This window comes from Oreochromis niloticus, linkage group LG3 (assembly GCF_001858045.2).
Source record: "Oreochromis niloticus isolate F11D_XX linkage group LG3, O_niloticus_UMD_NMBU, whole genome shotgun sequence".
Lineage (NCBI taxonomy): Eukaryota > Metazoa > Chordata > Actinopteri > Cichliformes > Cichlidae > Oreochromis > Oreochromis niloticus.
In genome coordinates this window covers 40,800,875-40,822,446 of record NC_031967.2, presented here as the reverse complement: position 1 = coordinate 40,822,446, position 21,572 = coordinate 40,800,875, and the positions used below count along the sequence as shown (strand labels likewise).

The following is a 21,572-nucleotide window of genomic DNA, read 5'->3' as shown; positions in this document are numbered from 1 at the left end:
CAACATCTCCAAACAGACATAATGAGGAACTGCAAAAATATCAAAGTAGGCTTGAAGCCTTTTAGAAACATGTTGTAGTTACAGAGTTTGTCCACCAGAGGGAAAAGGGTTTTTTTTATTTGTATGTGTTCATGTTATAATAATAACAGTGTTTGAAGGCTTTTCTTTCCAAACAGACAGACAGACAGACACACACACACACACACACACACACACGGTGTGTGAAAAGTCATGCATGTACAGTTTATAGGTGACTCTCTGAGAACAGTAGAGGACAGTAGTTTGTTATTTTGAATGAACAGAAAACTTAAACATAATCATTTATGGCACAATTAAATATGAGAAATTAACCTGAAAAGCTAAAAATATCATTGAGCCAAAAGCTCAATATTACCTTACAACAACAAGGAAGACGATACATTTTAGTTTGTACATGTTTTAATGCTAAATGGCCTGTATTTGTATAGCACTTTACTTAGTCCTTAAGGACCCCAAAGCGCTTTACACTACATTCAATCATCCACTCATTCAAACACTGGTGACGTCAAGTTACATTGTAGTCACAGCTGCCCTGGGGCGCACTGACAGAGGCGAGACTGCCTGACACTGGTGCCACCGGGCCCTCTGACCACCACCAGTAGGCAAACATGGGGTTAGTATCTTGCCCAAGGATATTTGGCATGTAGACTGGAGGTAGGTGACCCGCTCTACCACCTGAGCTACAGCCAACGCAGTGAAGTAACACACTCACTGCGTTGCAGGTTAGCACATTTGAATACTTTTTATTAGTTACCTTATAATGATCACAAAATAATACTTCATGGAATCAGATCAAATGAAACGGGTTTAATCTGGCCCACAAGATGATTTTGTAAAGTCTAAAAATGAGATGCAAATTTTCAAAAAAGAAACTGCTGTTCCATTTGCGTCCATTGGATGGCGCAATAGCAATTGTGAGCTACTTTGTTTTGCCCACAAAATTTAAACCTGATGTGCTTTGAAGCCGTCACTGTGGAGACACAGCTGGCTGGTGGTGATGCAGCTCACTTCCCCTGTCTGAAAATGTGCACACGACCCAAAGTGTGACAGACATGAAGCGGTTCAAAGATAAAATAACGGGACTGTTACTAGAGTTTGAGCAACGATTTCAGATTTTTGGTGAACTGGAGAAAGACTTCAAAGTTTTTTGCTCGCCGTTCACCGTGAATCCCTCTGATCTGCCCGTCAGCAATCAACTTGAAATAATAGACTTGCAGTGTGACGCGGATTTGAAGGGCAAATTTGCCGCAGCTGGCTTGAACACATTTTCTCAGAATCTCTTGCCAGGTTGCCCCAACTTGACAGCCCTCGCTGCAAAACTGTTGTGCATGTTAGGAACCACATATCTTTGTGAGCAAGTTTTCTCTGTAATGAGCATAAATAAAACAAAACTGTGCTCAAGGCTCACACACAGGCACTTGAATCACATCCTGAAGTTGGCTGCCACTCAGGATATGAAGCCTGATATTGATGAGCTGGTGAAAGTTAAAAGATCCCAAGTATCAGGAGTCAAATAAACTCTGCAACCCCACTGAACGTGCTGCATAAGACACTGATAGAGTTCTGTGATCTGTGATATACTTCTGTAAATCACTGAGGTACTGTGTGGTTGTGTGTTCGTTGTCCTCAGAATTTTCAAATAACCTGAGGTGTTTTGTAAGTAATAGCTATGTTGTGCTTTTGGACACACTGTCCTCAGGCTCTAGCTTTATTTTTTATGTTGACTGTATTTAAAAAAAAAAAAAATAGTCTGAAGTTGTTGTTTTTAAGTTATATATACCATGATTTTAACAGTCCGGCTCACTTGAGAATAGACTTTTCTCCATGTGGCCCCTGAACTAAAATGAGTTTGACACCCCTGGTTTATAACAAGGATATTTTTCTTAATAATTATTTGAATAAATAAAACTTGCAATTACTATTTCTATTTTGCCTAATTATAAAAATATATTTAAAAATGTATATAAAGTAAGACTATATTTAGTTTAATGTGGTATCCCAACATAGTTACTTAAAGTTCCTGTTGGTTTTGGATCGACATCTAAAACTCTTATATCGGCTTTAAATGAATCCTGTTTAATGTCAGCTGGGATCACACTGAAAGTAAAATAATATTTTTTACACAAAAAGAAACATTTGGTGTCATAACTGCTCGGTTATTGTTTAAAAATAAAAATACAACAGTCAGAGTAAATTTAGACATGTTTCTTGGAGCTGTTGAAACATTGTGTGAAATGTTTAACTACTAAAATCCTTTTCTTATTCTCATCTGTTGTTGAACTACTTTTAGTCTAACACTATAACTAAATAAAGATTTGGTTAGATGTAATTGGGGAATTAGTTTTCTCCATAGATTATCTCAGCCGTCATTCTATTCTGTTGCAGACACAGACTCAGATTCCTGTTGTCTTTCTCTGAAGCTGACTCTGGGGGACTATAGTTGTTTGCCCTGTAATGTAAAAACAAACAATCACTGTGCCTTTTTTAATATTTAATTCTAATACTTCAGTTCACAACAGCACAAGCTCACAGTGGCTCATAGACCATTTATACCACATATTTTGTACACTGTGAATACACTACCCCTGCTGAACCCTGCTGTTGTGGAAGTTTTTCCATTTAAATAAAGCCTGCAGACGAGCGGTGAGCGGTAGCTAACAAAACACAAAGAACAGACAACCAAGCTTGATGGAGAGCGTGCATGTCCGCGGGACAGACGGTCAGCAGAGTCTCTCTTAGCCTAGCATGGCTCTCAGTTAAATACCTTCTCCAGGAACAAAAGGCAGTACACAGCTGTTTCACACCTTAAAATTCACACTCCCTTGCTACTTCCCAGAGTCCTTGAAGAGACAAAAGACTGTGGAGTTGTCTGCTTCCCCCAACTGAAGAAGACTGGACTCCAAGCTGCTCCAGCTGATCACTGCTATGCTGGACCTGAAGATGTGGCCTGTGATGTCTGCACTGGGAGGAAGCTGAAAGCCATCAAGTCCTGTTTATTCTGTTTAATTTCTTACTGTGAGAAACACCTCCAACCTCACTATGATGCAGCTCCATTAAAGAAACACAAGCTGGTGGCCCCCTCCAAGAAGCTCCAGGAGAACATCTGCTCTCGTCATGATGAGGTGATGAAGATTTTCTGTCGTACTGATCAGCATCTGTTAAACAGGTTTATGTTTTGAGCAGCATTTCTGTTTTTATTGTTTTTTGTTTTGTTTTTATTGTTTTTTATTGTTAACTGTATCATCATTATTTTTGCTTTAATTATTACCATGATGGAAACAGATGCAGGGATGGAGTCATTGTGGATCTATTTTTAGCAAACATCTGCAGCATTTTTACATTTAAAAGAGGTTCAATGATGATTTTTCCTTTAATAAATTCAGCTTTTTGTGCTTGTGGACACAGTTTTATTGATTTATTTTTGTCTTTAATCATGTCTTCAAATATTGATGACTCTAAATGTTCACAGTAATATAACATACTTACTGTGTCATTAAAATAGATCAATAGACTTTATGTTGTCCACATAAGTTGGGAATCTGGAATTGCTTAATTAATTAAATATTTGAATCTAAAAGTGTGATGATTTATTAGTTTATTTTATTTCATCTGTATTTTATTTTGTAAAACCTCTCCACGTCTTTCAGAATGGAAACACTGATACAGACAGTTTCCAGCTTGATACTCATGTTTGTGCAGATGTAGAGTCACATGATCACGCTGCTGTAAACCTGTGTAGTCAGTAGATGGTGCTGTTGGACTGTGTTTGTCTTTGTGAACGCTGTAACATCAGAGTTAGGATCTACTTAGTTTAACACAGAAATATGTGTACGAGTTTTAGTTTAAGTAATTATAACTGTTATATAAACCTACAGACGTGACATGAATCTAAATGTTATTTCTTGTTGTTTATTTCATCTTCAGAGCAAACCTATGCACACTCACAGATTAAAAAGACTGTAAAACCTGTACTGTGCCCTTCATTACTGTGCTGTGTAAATATCAGTTGTTTGCAAATATTTTTTTCTGTATCTGCGAGTTTAAAAGACAAGAATGTGAAAACATTTTATGAATGAAAAAGAAAACACTGTTCTACACAGTCTGACTTTTTTATTCTGTAAATGTTCACATTTTGCAGCACATTTAACTTGATATTCAACTGCGTAAAACACAAAAATACTTGCAGTAAAGATAAAGACACTGGCTCTGTGTCTGAAAGCCAAATGTCTCATATTTGAAGGATTAATAACTGTGAAATATTTCAATGATTTTTGTGTCTGAATGTGAACATTTTAAAAATGAAAAACAATTCATGGTATAATATGTGCCATGCTGTGACAGCTTTTTATTTACTTGTCATTCATATATTATAAATGTAAAAACTGATCCGCCTCCTTTGTTCGTGTTCAAAGTGTTAAACAAACAGCGTCTACGTCAAACTGCTCCACTTCCTGGACTGTGTCAAATCCTGATAACTCCTCCCTCTTCTTCCTGAAACACTGTAAATGTATTTCCTTGTTCCCTCCCCTTTAGATCTGCAGTTTGAAGATGGGTATAACAAACATGTTGTAACGTTTCAGAGCCGACAGGCTTCATTCACTACAGAAAAGTATGTTATGACATCAGAGGTCAGAATGCTTTCGTTTCTGCCAAAGAGAAACTGAGAGGAGAAATGGCACAGAAAGGAGTTCAGCTGGACCGAGAAACTATTTCTTGTTCCATCTGTTTTGATCTACTGAAGGATCCGGTGACTACAGCCTGTGGACACAGCTACTGCATGAACTGTGTTAAAAGTTTCTGGGATGAAGAGGACAGGAAGGGAATCCACAGCTGCCCTCAGTGCAGGAAGACTTTCACACCGAGGCCTGTCCTGGAGAAAAACATCGTGTTAGCAGCTTTAGTGGAGCAGCTGAAGAAGACTGGACTCCAAGCTGCTCCAGCTGATCACTGCTATGCTGGACCTGAAGATGTGGCCTGTGATGTCTGCACTGGGAGGAAGCTGAAAGCCATCAAGTCCTGTCTGGTGTGTCTGATCTCCTACTGTGAGAAACACATTCAGCTTCATTTTGAGTCTCCTGCCTTTGAAAAACACAAGCTGGTGGCCCCCTCCAAGAAGCTCCAGGAGAACATCTGCCCTCGTCATGATGAGGTGATGAAGATTTTCTGTCGTACTGATCAGCAGAGTATCTGTTATCTCTGCACAATGGATGAACATAAAGGCCATGAAACAGTCCCAGCTGCAGCAGAAAGGACTGAGAAGCAGAAGGAGCTCGAGGTGAGACGACTAAACATCCAGCAGAGAATCCAGGAGCGAGAGAAAGATGTGAAGCTGCTTCAACAGGAGGTGGAGGCCATCAATGGCTCTGCTGATAAAGCAGTGGAGGACAGTGAGAAGATGTTCACTGAGCTGATCCGTCTCATCCAGAAAAGAAGCTCTGATGTGAAGCAGCAGGTCAGATCCCAGCAGGAAACTGAAGTGAGTCGAGTCAAAGAGCTTCAGGAGAAGCTGGAGCAGGAGATCGCTGAGCTGAAGAGGAAAGACAGCGAGCTGGAGCAGCTCTCACACACAGAGGATCACAACCAGTTTCTACACAACTACCCCTCACTGTCAGCACTCAGTGAGTCTACACACTCATCCAGCATCAATATTCGTCCTCTGAGCTACTTTGAGGATGTGACAGCAGCTGTGTCAGAGACTAGAGATAAACTACAGGACATTCTGAGAGAGGAATGGACAAACATCTCACTGACAGTCACTGAAGAGGATGTTTTACTGTCACCACCAGAGCCAAAGACCAGAGCTGCATTCTTAAAATATTCACATGAAATCACACTGGATCCAAACACAGCACACAGACTTTTGTTATTATCTGAGGGGAACAGAAAAGCAAGATTTCTGAATCAACAACAGTTTTATTCTGATCATCCAGACAGATTCACTGGATGGCTTCAGATCCTGAGTAGAGAGAGTCTGACTGGACGTTGTTACTGGGAGGTGGAGTGGAGAGGGAGAGTTTGTGTAGCAGTCACATACAAGAATATCAGCAGAGCAGGGAGTATCAGTGAATGTGCATTTGGATACAATGACAAATCTTGGGCATTACATTGTTACACAAACAGTTTTCAATTTTCTCACAACAAAGTCCAAACTCCCCTCTCAGGTCCTCGGTCCTCCAGAGTAGGAGTGTACCTGGATCACAGAGCAGGTATTCTGTCTTTCTACAGCGTCTCTGAAACCATGACTCTCCTCCACAGAGTCCAGACCACATTCACTCAGCCGCTCTATGCTGGACTTTATCTTTGTGGACTTGGAGCCACTGCAGAGTTGATTAAAGTCAAATAGACCTTTGAGCTTCCAGTTTTTTGTTCTTGTCTCTCTTTGCTGTTGAGAGCTCACTGTTGTGCTGTTTCTTCTCTGCACAGAGATCACTTTATGGCTGCGAGTTTGACATCTTATGATTGATTGTCTGTAGTTACCTGTAAATTTACCTGAAACTGTATTCAAATCAATGCAACACTTTTTCTCTGTTGAGTCTTTGTGAACAGATCAGAGTGACATGTGAGAAATTTATTTCAAAACAGTTTCCACTGGACCCCAAAGTAAGTAAAGGAAGTAATGATCATAAACATAATCAAGCAATAATTCAACAGTTTTAGGGCCTCAAGGTTTTTCATTGCTTAAACAACAATAACACTGGAACTTTATTTAGTTTTATTTCTTAAAGATTTGGATTTTATTGGGGGCCAGTCTCATGTAGTTTAAATAGAACAAACTACATATTATGTAGTTTGTTATATTTTCTGAATTGGCAGGATTTCTCTTCCTTTCTGTTGTTTATTTACTTCCTTTACAGAGAAGAAAATATTGTTTTAATACAATAAAACCTGCACAAAAAGTAGTTCATGTCTCTCAGTCAGTCCAGTGTGTGATGTCTCGTGAACTCAGTAAGATCGATGGGAGTTTGTGGCAGAAATTAACTGAAAGATTAAACGTTGTGAATAATTCTCAAACTGCTTTGACGCTGTGTTGATGAGAGTGAATCTAAGTTTCATAGTCTTTTAAAATCAATAAAATGATGAATTCTCTGATGGTTTTTATCTTGACCTACAGAAAGCTTTTCATACAGTAGATCATATCAGTTATTCAGGAAACTAGAGAGATATGGAATAAGATGTGTCGCCTGTTCCTGGTTGGAAAATGGAAAACTGTGTTGTTTATACAGAAGATACAAATTTATTGTGTTGTGGACATAAAATGTAAAGAATCTCTTGAACTGAAAATGAACTGGAAATTTTTAAGATGTGGTTTGATATCAATAAATTGACCCTTAATAACAAGGAGACTGAATTCATGCTTTTTGTGAGTAGAAAAGAAAATGAATGAATATGAATATTTCTACATAATTTACTTCAACTTCTGCTAGCAACACTACTGAGGTGACTATAGCTCAGGAGGTGGAGCAGGTCATCTACTCCATAATAGCCTTCAGCTCCTGTCTAGTTGAACCAATTTAAAAACAAATGAAAATAGCCACCAGTGTATAAGGACCTCGGCCCAGCAGCCAGAAATCCACCCAGGCAAAGCAGCAGCTCGGCAATCTCTAAATTAAAGCAGGACATCACTTACACTGAACAGCTGACCTCAGCAGGAATATCCCTCCCACCTTGCTTCATATCTAGGGTTAGGGTCACACCCTAATAAGTATCGGCAAGTGGAGGCGGAGTCCACTACAAGTTTCTCCGCAGGAATAAAACAATATTTTCTTCCTACAGGGGCACAAATAACTTTAAACCTCTACCAAATTACCAAAACGCAAGCGGAACATTTTCTGTGACCTACGGCTCCAATAGAAGGCTATGGGACCCACATACAGCTGTCATAGAAAAGTAAAAGATGCCAAATAGCACAGAGCACACGAGGCATTCGCACAGCTCCAGGTTCACACAAGAGAAAGACTAATTACCTGCACCTGTGCTTATTAAAGGAAAAACCCAACTTTGTTGCTGTTGTTCTAAAGGAATAAACAATGCAAAGAAATATTTCTTAAATTGCAGTTTTCTTGGTGTGAACCTCAAAGGGTTAATCCTTGAAGTCCTTCCTCTCTAAGGCTGTAAGCTGTACAGAGTACTGCACATGTAACTTTGAATGATTCTTAATGAGGTATCGTTCATAGACTGTTTTTTTGAGTATTTAATAAAGACTCAGTAAAATAAATAAATAAATAAACACAGAGTCAGTTCTAAAAAAAACAAATCATCAGTGGAAAAATTAAACATAACTTTGAACTTAAGCTGCCAAATGGCTGTAATTGGTTTCAGCACATAAATATTGGGCTTTGCTATTTTAATCCATAGTTAATAATTAATGAGGGGTTACTGCAGTGGAAGCTTTTAAAAAACAACAAACAAATTGGTGTTACTGTCCTTACAGATGTGGCAAGAGACAGAAAAGATGCTGCTGTTTGCACATATTCAGTCCAGTTTACTGAAGAACACCTCAGGCTGTCAGGTTGAAACAGTCGGTCGTGGTTTTGTAACATAAACACTGGACCTCCTCTCAGCGTCCCCGCTCGATCTGCTATTCCCAAACAGAGAGACTCAAGTTTCTCTGTGACTGCAGCTGCTGGCCTCACAGCCCAATTTAACAGCATTATGCTAGTAATTAGAACCAAACATATGATAAAGGAGAGCCCTTGAGGACAAATCAGCATCATGAGAACTGCTGATAATGAATGAAAAAATCTTTAGGAAAATTCATCTGAGGAGAATTTTTTACTTTAGTCTGGCCCCATTCCCATCTGCTATCATGAAGAAGGCGAGTTTTTAACCTTTGCTGCAGCGAGACACCGGGTGGCGATATAGATTGGCTTCAATCTTTGGAAGCTATTAGGTCGTCCATGTTTTTTTACAGTCACTGGTGCACATGAAGAGAATTTCATCTGAGTCGGTTGTAGGGGAAAGCCGCACTGTAGCCACCCTACAAAAAGGGCAAACTAACACAAAAGCATGATGACACTACACAACAAAGCAAAAATAAAAAACAAAAAATGTATGATTGATGAAAACTACATGACAAAGTACTTCATTATAACAGTGACATGAAAAAAATGGCATAGAATACAAATTATGTGATTGATCATTTATGATAACAATGAGCGCTACACATTCCACTTGGCCTATCACTACATACTGGCTACCTTCGGTTTTCGGTCACGTCCGAAAGCTGAACCAGACAAATTGACTCAAATGCAGATCACACACAGAGGCACTGGTGAATGGGATTTACAAGACTTTATTTACAGAGTGTAATAGAGATGGCTCGACGTGAACTGTGAACCATGGTGTGACGTGACCTGTGAGAGATGTGTGATTTACTTGAATGCAAGTAGAAAACATGAACTGTAACAAATAACATAAGGCACTAGAATAACTATGAACACAGGGATTCTGTGATGTGAGGGAAAAAGGAGTTTTCAGGCCGGGGAACAAAACCAGAAGTTTCTGAATCACTGCAATGAGAGGAGACAAAGTTCATAATGTGTTTCAGTGGAGACCAGGTGAATGAATCATGAACTATAAATGTCTTACTTATTGTCACAGAAGGGGTAAGTGGCTCGGGTGAGAGGATGAGGGTTCCAGGTAGTGATGATCTGCAGGTAGATGAAGCTAGCATGAGCTGAGGTGGAAAAGCCACAACAACCAGCATCAGAATGAAGGTGAGTGATGTCGGAATTTGAGCTTAAAGTTCGGCTGGATGACTGTGAGCAAAGAAACATAAGGTAAGCAGAGAATATCACTATGACAGGTTTCAGTAAGCATGATGGTCTGCACTAACTGAGGTTAGCTGAAGATCTGGCAAAGAGTAGTGGTGAGCACTGGTATTAACTATCAGCACCTTCATTGCCAAAAGGCAGGAATGCAGCAACTCCACTCAGAGGTGTAACCACCAGCTCTGTGGGGAAAAAAAAAAAAAAAAAAAACAGCACTCACCCAGACCATGACACTTTCCCTGTTAATGTCTGTTAGTGTCTGAGTGTAAGAATCTAAACCCCAAATTATTCTACAATACATCTGTATGCACACTAGTGAAACTAAAGGCAAACAGTGATTGGAGATATTGCACGACTAAAATTACTGCCATTGTTTGCAGTTAACTTGCAATATCATCTCTCATGTGGTCATTTCAATGAGTTTAATGTGCAGTTGTACCTAATCAAGTGGCCCCTGCATGTAGAATCTTTTTTCTGTAATTGTAGTTTTTACCACAACATCTAGAATACATCCTACTTATCACTGTATGTATTGAAATAATGAATAAATCCATCTTTTAATCTTTACTTCTGTAGGAGACATAACAAATCATCTAAAAATATATAAGGTTATTCTAAATATGGCAATAAAAATGAACATACACAAAGTAAAATTAAATGTGATGTTCATACTGTATAAACCACTGGATACATGAAGTTTACAGGTAGCAACATTCACAAGATGAAGGTTTTGGTTGTGATATTATTTTCACTCTTTGTGAAATGTTTCTTTGTTTTCTATTATTTTAATAGTCTGTATCTCGTTTTGCACTGAGTCCAGTGAAGACGGAGCGCTTCTGACCTCAACTGAGGATATCTTCAAGACGTGGTAAACGACTGTCACTTCTACCTTGTTCTAACAACTCAAGTAGATGGTGTGATAGTATGAAGAATGTTGTCTGGCACACTTCCCTCCCTTTGTTGGCATCTGAGGATTATTTATATACCACAGCATTTCTGTGCATTCATGATTACAGTTTGCATTGTTTCCATCAGCTGTTTTCAGAAGGGTCATTTCACCAAGCTCAGATTATCTCAAACTGGCTTCTTTCCAAAGACTTGGCCTCCAAAAATCATGTTTATTTAAGATGTGGTGAAACCAAAGATTTAACTCTCCATGATGCTGCCTAAATATCCCAAAATGTAACACAAATATAAAAATGTACAACTGCACCACCTGGTGGTTCATCGTCCAGTTCTAGCCAAAAGAAACTGCAGCACAGTCATAAAATTGGCTTTCTAGTTGAAAGGATCAGAATCTCTGATCTCAGGGGTATTACCACAGATAGGTTAACAGATTTTATTTATGTCTCAGCACTCACTACCTCCGTCTGAATGCCTCCCCACAGTTCACAATCATTTAGCGAACTGCATCCTTTACTAGCTACCCTGAGTAAAGCCACATTCATTAACTGTAGCTCCTCTCTAACGATCATTGGCACTTGCTAAGAAATTTGCTAAGATTTACTTAAGTGACCTGGAAAACAGACCCCAGGGATCTGTTAGTTTTAAAACACTAGAATAACCTGTAAGAACCTTAAAAATGTAGATGTTAATACTCATGCCCAAGTTCGACCTTTACGTCAAAAAAATTGGAAAGTCCACAAAATTAACTTTATTTGCAGAAACGGAACAGCTCAATCAGTTAATAATATTCACATTCAAAATGTAAGAGTTTAAAGAAAAGTAAAAAAAAAATGTATCTCTAGTGGGTATAAAAAAATCAACTATGTGAACCAGAGTCTTCCAGTCTTCTGCTCACTTTAACGATGCCCCGGGGAAACTGCGAATAATCATTACCTGCAGAGGTTTTTATGAATCCACTCGTACAAACAACATCCGATGTTAACAATCATCCAATCACTTAATGTGATGTGAAATAATCTGATTTGAGCTCCGTTCTCCGCACAAATGCATTTCATCATTTCATCATTTCATCATTTCTTATAATCTCAAACAGAAATATATCATTCCCCCTTCATCATTCAATGTATTTTTTTATTTCTGAGTACTCATTTTATCTGTGCCTCTTTTTAACACCTGTTATTGAACTTTAGTTGAACTTAAGTATTTATCAGTCACAACACACTTAAAAATTACTTCTTCTCATTGTTTACATAATCAAATCAAACACCTTTCCATTTCTGCATATCTGTGCCTGCTGTTTAGTACGGTGGCCCTGAAGTGCAAACCACAAAAACAAATCACAAAACGCACAACAAATTGAAAAGCGCAAAAACAAATTCACTAAACGCAAAAACAAATTGAAAAGCGCAAAAACAAATTCACTAAACGCAAAAACAAATTGATAAGCGCAAAAACAAATCACAAAACGCACAACAAATTGAAAAGCGCAACAACAAATTGAAAAGCGCAAAAACAAATTCACTAAACGCAAAAACAAATTGAAAAGCGCAAAAACAAATTCACTAAACGCAAAAACAAATTGAAAAACGCAAAACAAATTGAAAAGCGCAAAAACAAATTGAAAAGCGCAAAAACAAATTGAAAAGCGCAAAAACAAATTGAAAAGCGCAACAACAAATTCACTAAGTGCAACAACAAATTCACTAAACGCAAAAACAAATTGAAAAGCGCAAAAACAAATTGAAAAGCGCAACAACAAATTCACTAAACGCAAAAACAAATTGAAAAGCGCAAAAACAAATTCACTAAACGCAACAACAAATTGAAAAGTGCAAAAACAAAAGAAGAATCACAAAAACAAATTGAGAAGCACAAAATAAAATTAAGATGCACGAAAACAAAAGAAGAATCACAAAAACAAATTGAGAAGCACAATTACATTAAGAAAACCGGAAAGGGTAGGTACCAGTCGGCAACAGGAGACATCACTGATTGGATGTCCGCGCTGTTCGTCTTTGGAACCGGAAGTTACTCTGCCTGTAGCGCATTTCGTTTGAAAAACGGCGGAATGTTTTGTCCTAGCTATGGGAAAAAGCTGGTTGAGGAGTCACCAAACTTTTGCAGCGGCTGTGGCGAGAGGCTTTATCACGCATCTTGCATCGGAGATACTTCACTCCCATTGAGTAAGTTAATAAGCATAATAAAATGTTTGTTATTTATTGATTTATTAGCCTAGCGTTAGCTGTTTCCAGACCATAGCAGACCAGAGGGCTGTTCCACTAAGCGAGCTCAGAAAATCGAGGCTCATTTGAAAATGCACGCAGCTGTCAAAATGACTGCTCAAGACCTTTCTAGTAGTGAAGGTCTGAGGGCAGTTCTAGTGTTAACAAACCTCGCAGCTAGGGTGCCACGGACCAGACTTGTCCACAAGCATATTGCATAATGAATGAGCAGAAAGACTGCAGGTTAGCCTGGTTCCTGGAACCGAATTTGGGGCAATCGAGCCTGGATTTTCAGAGTGAGCCTGGCTTTTGGGATTAGCTTGCTTCGTGGAACAGTCCTCTGAGCATTTCCACAACTGAAACGATAATAAATTAGTTCATTTATTATGTTTGGTTAACTTTAGGAACTAACACTATTATGTGTCTATACATTAAAACTTAGTGGTGTAGAATTGTATTGGTCAATAGTATCAGTTACATTGTCATTCCTTGGTAGAAATTTTCTAGTGAGATTATTCAGTGTTGTCCTTATTTGCGTGTTGTGTGGACAATGGAATGTCACATGAATGAATGTCTTTAATGTGTGACATTGTAGTACATTTTTCCTTTGTTTCCCTTTAGCATCACAGACTACCTCAAACTGCCCGACTCCAACCTTCAGCACCTTCTTAGAATACAGAAAAAAGAAAAATGAAGAGAGGCAAAAGTTTTCTGAAGGGAGGAAGGGCTTAAAGAAAAAGGAAAAAAGAAAGGTTCAGGTAGTTTGGCTAGCTCTGTCTGAAAACAAGTTGAGGTTAATTTTCTAATGACATTCTTTTGTTATTCCTTAGGGGAGTTGTGTAAAAAATGTTCAGTGTAGTAAAGCTATCCAGAATAAGAACAATTGTTTATGAGTAATTGTACATTTAGGTTGTCAGGAAGATCCCTCTTTTGCAGTTAATAAATATTCAAGTTTGAATAGATCTGCTTAGAGTCATATTAGTATCTACTTGGCCCATTGTTCATGTCTTTTTCCTTACAGATAAATGTCGGCTTGATGACCATTAAAAAGGGTGGTTTGAAGCCATACCGTGGAAAAACTATTTTCCTAACAACAGACCCTGACGCTACTGCCACAGGTCTGCTCAATCAAGCTGTTAAAAAAATGAAGGACTTTAACAAAGATCTAAAAGATGGACCTTTCCTTCTTCTGTATCCGGATGGCACTGAGGTCATTACTGTCCCTGGAACACAAAGACCATTTACACTTGAGGCTTATAAGGCTGAAGTTGGCAAGCCTTATCAAAGAATCACTGTTTTCATCTGCTTGAAGAGTGACTTTGAAGATGGTAAGCTGCTAATGTTTGTTTGGATTTTGACACACATTCCCTTAGTTTCAACAAATGCTAATTTTGAAATTGTGAAATGATAACATTACGCATAAAGCACCCAAGTCAATAGCATACCTACATTAAAATGGTGAATGGCCTGTATTTGATATAGCACCTTCTAGGGTTCTACAACCCCCCCAAGACACTTCACAACAAAACCAGTCATTCACCCACACACATTCACACACTGCTGGTGATTAGCTACAATGTGGACACAACTGTCCTGGGACTCACTGATTGAAGCAAGGCTGCTGTACACAGATGCCACCTATCCCTCCCACTACCACCACCTGGCATGGAGGGTGAAGTGTCTTGCCCAAGGACACAACGACTGTGACAGACTGAGCAGGGCTCAAACCTTCAACCTTTTGATTACAGGGCGGGCTTTTAACTCCTCTGCCACCATTGCTCCCTAAATTAGCTTGTATATGTTATGTTTCTTCCTGGAAACATGAAATTCAGCCATTTTTGGATCTACTGAGTCATGAGTTTTAAATGCTAACTTTATGCCTTTCGTATTAATCTATTATTGATGATCAAATAAAGTTTCATACATTAGTATGAATTTAGTTAGCTTAGCTTAATTTGTTTTCATGTTTTGTAGTTGGAGAAAACTCAGACTTGTCTGACTCTGACCCAGAGATTGTTATTAAAAGGCCCTCTGAGTTTGATCTTGCTGATACACTGGTAAGTACAATTTAAAATTTTTTATAGAGTTTTCTTGTTGTTTAGCCACCACCATTTGCCTCAGTTCAGTAAAACAGTTAATAGTTATATGTGAAATACATTTTGTGTGTGTGTGTGCATGCTCGCGTGCGTGTGTTTGTTTGTTTCAGCCATTGGAACTTCAACATGAAAGCAGTCCTTTACAGAAAGCGGCAGAATATGAGTGAGTGATATTTGAAGAACATGTAATCTTTTACTGTTTTTTGCCTACACTTTGTATTAATGAGATATACACTTTTGTCATTCATTCTGTATATGGTTTTTGGAACATGGACTACATAATACTTGTATTGCTTGTTTGTTAGTTAATCAAGATGCTTAAATATTTCAAAGTGTCAATTAATATTTTCACAGTACACAACAAAAATGCTTTTCTTTGTTCTCTAAGGAAGGGTGCTGGGGATCTTGTGCTTGCTAATGAAGTACAACAGGTAAAAAACTATTTTATTAGTAAAACAGTGCAGCAGACAATCTCCACCGCCTTTACTTTGCAATTAGATAACGATTCACTGTTTGCTGAGCCCCCAGAAGAACCTGTGTTAGTAATTTAAACATTTGAATCCAATTAACCGCCATCTTGTTCTGTACAAGACATCATGCAATCATGAGAGAAGTATATATACCTTTAAAAAAAAAAGTTTCCCTTTTTTTAGAGACACCAATTTGCAGGCACATGGAATTATTGCAAATTTGGCACTGGAACTTGACCACAAGAAGGTCAGCAGGTTCAATATATCAAGGTCAGCTGTATGGGATGGAGCTGTTAGAGGATTTCGACGCAGCACATACTCTGACAACTACGACATGTTCATCAAGTTTAATGATGATGCTGGCAGCTTTGAAGAAGGTTTGGATACAGGTGGCCCGAGGCGTGAATTCCTCACACTTCTTATGGGCAGTCTGCGAAATCGCCCCATCTTTGATGGACCTCCAGAGAGCCGTTATCTTGTATATAATTCAAGAGGTGGATGTTTTCTCCGTAATTATTACAATGGAAATTTTAATAAAAATTGGCGTATTTTTTCATTAGCATATTTAATAGCAATTAACCATGATAATTATGTGCCCTGTATAACAGCTGCCAGGCAAGATGAGTACTTTTTAGCAGGAAAGATGATCGCTGTATCCATTGTGCATGGGGACCAGCACCACATTTCCTCTCCAAGAACCTGGTCAACCACATCACAGGGAATCAGAGTTTCAGCGCCACTGTAGAAGATGTGCAAGATGAGGAGATCACAAAAATTTTACATCAGGTAGAAAATTACCTAGGCTCAGGGAATGGGTTTACTTAGAAGACACTTGGGGCCAGTTTAAAAGATTTAATCGGGATAAAAGTTATCCGGGTTGGATCATATCTTGAAAGTAGATTCTGTAATCTGAAAGGACGGATTTCCAACTCCCAACAACACAAGTGAAATAACAAATTGATTATTTTTTAATCCAATGTTTGAATGAATCGTAAAAGTAGTGAAAATTATATTTTTGTTTTTCTTACAGTAAACCTTTTTTTTTTTTTTTTTTATAGGTTCTGAAAGCTGAATCAGAGGAGTCTTTGCATAATCTTATTTTGCAAAACAGCACAATCTTCCAAACTGCTGGATGCCTCAGAAACGTCAAGCCTTTTGAGAAACAAGCATTTGTGGAGGAGTACCTCAGATGGTACATCCTTGAAAGAAACCAAAGTGTCATTCAACGGTAAACTCATTACTCTTTTAAATTCAGGATGGCCAGTTGCTCATCACAGCAGCCACTGACATTTTCAGACCTTCAGATGTATATGAAAAAACTGATTCAGTAGCATCGGTGATCTGATGAACAACTAGTTAATTCCTGAGCCACTGTCGCACGCTATTAACCTTTTGACACTAGAACTCTAATTTAGTATACATTTATTGTTCACAATGACCCATAATAATCATAGTCATGCAACATGATTAATTTTTCAGTTATTTATAAAAAGAGGTGATCCCTTGTTTGACACACTTGTTTATTCCAGTGTGAAAGCACTATTTTTTTTTAAATGCTAAAATCCCAATGAGCTCTTCTTTTTTTGCTGTCACAGTTAATTTCTGAGTGCTATGAATTGTTTTTGTGTATGAGTGATTCTATGCATTTGAAATCTGTCCAAATTTATAATGAAAGATCTAGTAGGTAAAGACATTTAAACACAATTTAGAAGACTGCAATAGTTATAGCTATAAACCAATTATTAGTTATTTGTCTATCCTTTGCAGATTTAAAGATGGACTGGAAAGTCTGAATTTTTTAAGTGCACTGCAACAAAATTCCAGTGTGCTGGCCCCACTCCTATGCTTCTCTGCCAAGGCCCTGACTGCTTCAGAACTGGAGAGCATGTTCAGAGCAGATCTCAGCCCAGCAGGAAGCAACAAGCGGCATAAGGAGGTCCTAACACTTGGCTTTTGGGCAGATTATCTCCTTGATTGTGAAGGTTTGAATGACCATTTTTATTTGTTTATAGTTTTATGAAAGGAGAGGTGAGGAAATAAATTTTCTGTAATGTACTACAGTGTTTACTTTCTTCTTTCAGAGAAGGCAACAGCAGTGTGTCTGGAAGATTTGATGATGTTTGCCACAGGGCTGACGGCAGTTCCACCGGCAGGAATGACACCACCACCACGCATCCAGTTTTTAAGTGTTTCGCCTTTTCCAGTTGCAAACACCTGTGCAAATACTCTGAAGCTACCCATCTGTGACTCATACAGCATCTTTAAGGCCAACATGGACTTTGGAATTCAAAATGCTCCAGGATTTGGATGTTCTTAAATCAGCAAGGTCATCAAGTTACAGTTACTGAGTTACCCTGTTAGGTTCAGCTGCCGTTGGCATACTACTTAACACATTTATGTGACAAGCAACTTCCATATTGTTAAACATTTAGTTGTTTTTTCTGAATATTGTGTATGTTGGAAAAGTGACAGAAATGCTGGACACTATTTGTAAATGGTTTTATTAAAGAACATTTTAAATGTTTCCTTGTGGTTAAATGTTAATATTTAAATCCATGCCAGTTGCTGTATATTATGAACAATATTATATTCAATTTAGCAAGAGGGAAAGGAAACACTACTAACATTAAAAAATGAAGGAAAAACAGAAGGGCTGGAGCACTCAAGTCCCAAAGGTTTTATTAGGTGCAAAAAAAGGAAAGAAACTAACGTTTCGACACCGTGTGTGTCTTCGTCAGAGTAACTCTGACAAATGTCATTACAAACTGAAGTTCAGTTGGTATCTAAAACCCAGCTATGTCCTTCAGGGCCAAATACAGTTCTGTGGCCGATTCCCAGTCTTGTGGCTGCTGCAGTGTGTTTTGTTGTACAGCCTGTTGTAAATATTCCCCAATGTTTGGATCACCAGACAATCCAACCAGTAGCCCCTCCTCGGGAAACACATCCAGTTCCCTCTCCTCAACAGCAAATCCACAGTCTCTTGAACCATATCTGCAAAATGAAAATAGAACAGTGAAGGATTTTTTGCTGACAATATGGAACTATATAAATCAACGCATGCGGTGACATGTTATAAACTGCTCTATCATACTTATGTGTAAAATTATGAATATATATTAACCAACTTAAGCAATAACAACACCTTGCATTTAGTTTGATGCAAAAGGTTAATTTTGTTAAGAACTCAAATACCTGTGAGGCAAGAGATAGAGTTTGTTTGCAATCCCCCCTGGACACGATGCAAGTCTGCTTGGCTGGATCCTGTGTTTGTTCCAGAGGTCTTTGCATTCATCCAGGTCTTTCTGTAGAACCCCTGTGAAGCAGAATCTCAGCAAGCATTGGCATTCGTGGCTTCCATTGAAGTTTCCAGAGTCTCTTAGGTCTCCAAAAAAGTCCATCCAAAACTGAGACCTGGGTATATAATTAATATTTAAGAATCAATTTAGCTTTGTTCTTGGTCATTTTATAGGGTTTGTTACATTTTGGTCCCATTTAAACATGCCACAAATGGATGTCAAACAAAGTAATGCATATTAGTTTTCCATAAATATTGTAGCGACCCTGCAGTAATGTTCTTGTTAAAAATGCTGTATTCTTTTCACTCTGTTCTGTGTGTTGATTGTGAGGAGTGGAGAGTTTGGTCTGAGTTTTTCATTTTGTATTGGCGTCGTTAAATCTAGGCAAGCATGCTCATTTCGGCACAACAGCTGACAATGACCATTTTGAGTTCCTGCAATAAAGTGACGGCTGTTAACGTCTATCTCATCCAACTTTTCAACACGTCCAGCAGGACGCTACTCTATTTTCTTAAATTCAATTTCAATTCAATTCAATTTTATTTATATAGCGCCAAATCACAACAAAAGTCGCCTCAAGGCGCTTTATATTGTACAATAGATCGCACAATAATAAATACAGAGAAAAACCCAACAATCATATGACCCCCTATGAGCAAGCACTTTGGCGACAGTGGGAAGGAAAAACTCCCTTTTAACAGGAAGAAACCTCCGGCAGAACCAGGCTCAGGGAGGTGCGGCCATCTGCTGCGACCGGTTGGGGTGAAAAAAGGAAAACAGGATGAAAGACATGCTGTGGAAGAGAGACAGAAATTAATAACAGATATGATTCGATGCAGAGAGGTCTATTAGCACATAGTGAGTGAGAAAGGTGACTGGAAGGGAAAAACTCAATGCATCATGGGAATCCCCGGCAGCCTACGTCTATTGCAGCATAACTAAGGGAGGATTCAGGGTCACCTGGTCCAGCCCTAACTATATGCTTTAGCAAAAAGGAAAGTTTTAAGCCTAATCTTGAAAGTAGAGATAGTGTCTGTCTCCCGAATCCAAACTGGAAGTTGGTTCCACAGAAGAGGGGCCTGAAAACTGAAGGCTCTGCCTCCCATTCTACTTTTAAATACTCTAGGAACAACAAGTAGGCCTGCAGTGCAAGAGCGAAGTGCTCTAATAGGGTGATATGGTACTACAAGGTCATTAAGATAAGATGGGGCCTGATTATTTAAGACCTTGTATGTGAGGAGCAGGACTTTGAATTCAATTCTGGATTTAACAGGAAGCCAATGAAGGGAAGCCAAAACAGGAGAAATATGCTCTCTCTTTCTAGTCCCTGTCAGTACTCTTGTTGCAGCATTTTGGATTAGCTGAAGGCTTTTCAGCGAGTTTTTAGGACATCCTGATAATAAAGAATTACAGTAGTCCAGCCTGGAAGTAATAAATGCATGAACTAGTTTTTCAGCATCACTCTGAGACAGGATATTTCTAATTTTAGAGATGTTGCGCAAATGGAAGAAAGCAGTCTTACATATTTGTTTAATATGTGCGTTGAAGGACATGTCCTGGTCAAAAATGACTCCAAGGTTTCTCACAGCATTACTGGAGGCCAAGGTAATGCCATCCAGAGTAAGAATCTGCTTAGATACCATATTTCTAAGATTTTCAGGGCCGAGTACAATAACCTCAGTTTTATCTGAATTAAGAAGCAGAAAGTTAGCGGCCATCCAGGTCTTTATGTCTTTAAGACATTCCTGCAGTTTAACTAATTGGTGTGTGTTACCTGGCTTCATGGATAGATAGAGCTGCGTGTCATCTGCATAGCAGTGAAAATTTATGCTATGTCTTCTAATGATGCTGCCTAAGGGAAGCATGTATAATGTAAATAGAATTGGTCCTAGCACTGAACCCTGTGGAACACCATAATTGACCTTAGTGTCTGAAGAGGACTCTCCATTTACATGTACAAATTGGAGTCTATTAGATAGATATGATACAAACCACTGCAGCGCAGTACCTGTAATACCTACAGCATGTTCTAATCGCTCTAATAGGATATTATGGTCAACAGTATCGAATGCAGCACTGAGGTCTAGCAGGACAAGCACAGAGATGAGTCCACTGTCAGAGGCCATAAGAAGATCATTTGTAACCTTCACTAAAGCTGTTTCTGTGCTGTGATGAGCTCTGAAACCTGTAAAAAAACAACAATCTGATCAGCTTTCACTGTAGCTTACACCTACCAGACACAAATGTACCCACCTTCCTCTTCTGAAATAAGACCACCATGACTCGATGCGCTGATTCCCAGTAGATGATCCGTAACTGTGGCTTGACGATCCAGCATAATAGTCCGTGTGCGCGTGACGGAGGGTACACTGTATTGCTGCCATAGTCCCATTCTCAGTCCCGAAGTCTGTTCGTAATCTCAATGGTATCACACCGAGACTCTTTACACAGTTTATATAATTGTGCGCTATAACAGCCGGGTTGTTGTTTGTTGCTCCACACACAAGCCACATCAGTCTTCTTGAAAAGCCATCTATACATCCTGACAGGGTTTCAGTTTATCATAGCCATCTACATGCCATATGTAATTGGGCCCCATGGAGTGATACGTGCGTCTTGTGAACCTCCTTCGAGTTCTCAAAGCGATTCCTTGAGGATTTAGTTGTCTCAACAGCCTCATAACTACATCACGCTTGACACGCAGCTTGTGTTTTTGTTTGAGAACTTGCCACATGGTCCGATATCCAAACAATTGTCCTGGTCCTCGAAGCTC

At 38.8% G+C, this 21,572-nt stretch overlaps 1 protein-coding gene, 2 long non-coding RNA genes and 1 other non-coding gene across 4 annotated transcripts; 2 read left to right on the top strand and 2 right to left on the bottom strand.

Annotated features, from left to right (window-relative positions):
- The first annotated feature begins 4,344 nt into the window (after window positions 1-4,344).
- On the top strand, window positions 4,345-7,380 carry LOC106097113 (tripartite motif-containing protein 16-like). The gene has a single exon (XM_019363265.2). The coding sequence runs from the start codon at window positions 4,712-4,714 to the stop codon at window positions 6,380-6,382; it is 1,671 nt and encodes a 556-aa protein (XP_019218810.1). The 5' UTR covers window positions 4,345-4,711; the 3' UTR covers window positions 6,383-7,380.
- A 5,236-nt stretch (window positions 7,381-12,616) lies between these two features.
- LOC109203635 (G2/M phase-specific E3 ubiquitin-protein ligase) lies at window positions 12,617-18,027 on the top strand. The gene is made up of 11 exons (XR_003215967.1): window positions 12,617-12,898; window positions 13,559-13,695; window positions 13,959-14,265; window positions 14,912-14,994; window positions 15,144-15,196; window positions 15,426-15,464; window positions 15,687-15,997; window positions 16,112-16,289; window positions 16,562-16,731; window positions 17,271-17,485; window positions 17,585-18,027. It is a non-coding gene; the product is annotated as a G2/M phase-specific E3 ubiquitin-protein ligase (transcript).
- LOC112843739 (uncharacterized) lies at window positions 17,988-18,754 on the bottom strand. Its single transcript, XR_003216213.1, has 2 exons — window positions 18,696-18,754; window positions 17,988-18,494 (listed from the first exon to the last, which is right to left on the bottom strand). It is a non-coding gene; the product is annotated as an uncharacterized LOC112843739 (long non-coding RNA).
- Window positions 18,755-18,866: 112 nt separating this feature from the next.
- LOC112843736 (uncharacterized) lies at window positions 18,867-21,231 on the bottom strand. Its single transcript, XR_003216211.1, has 2 exons — window positions 21,053-21,231; window positions 18,867-18,914 (listed from the first exon to the last, which is right to left on the bottom strand). It is a non-coding gene; the product is annotated as an uncharacterized LOC112843736 (long non-coding RNA).
- Window positions 21,232-21,572: the final 341 nt, after the last annotated feature.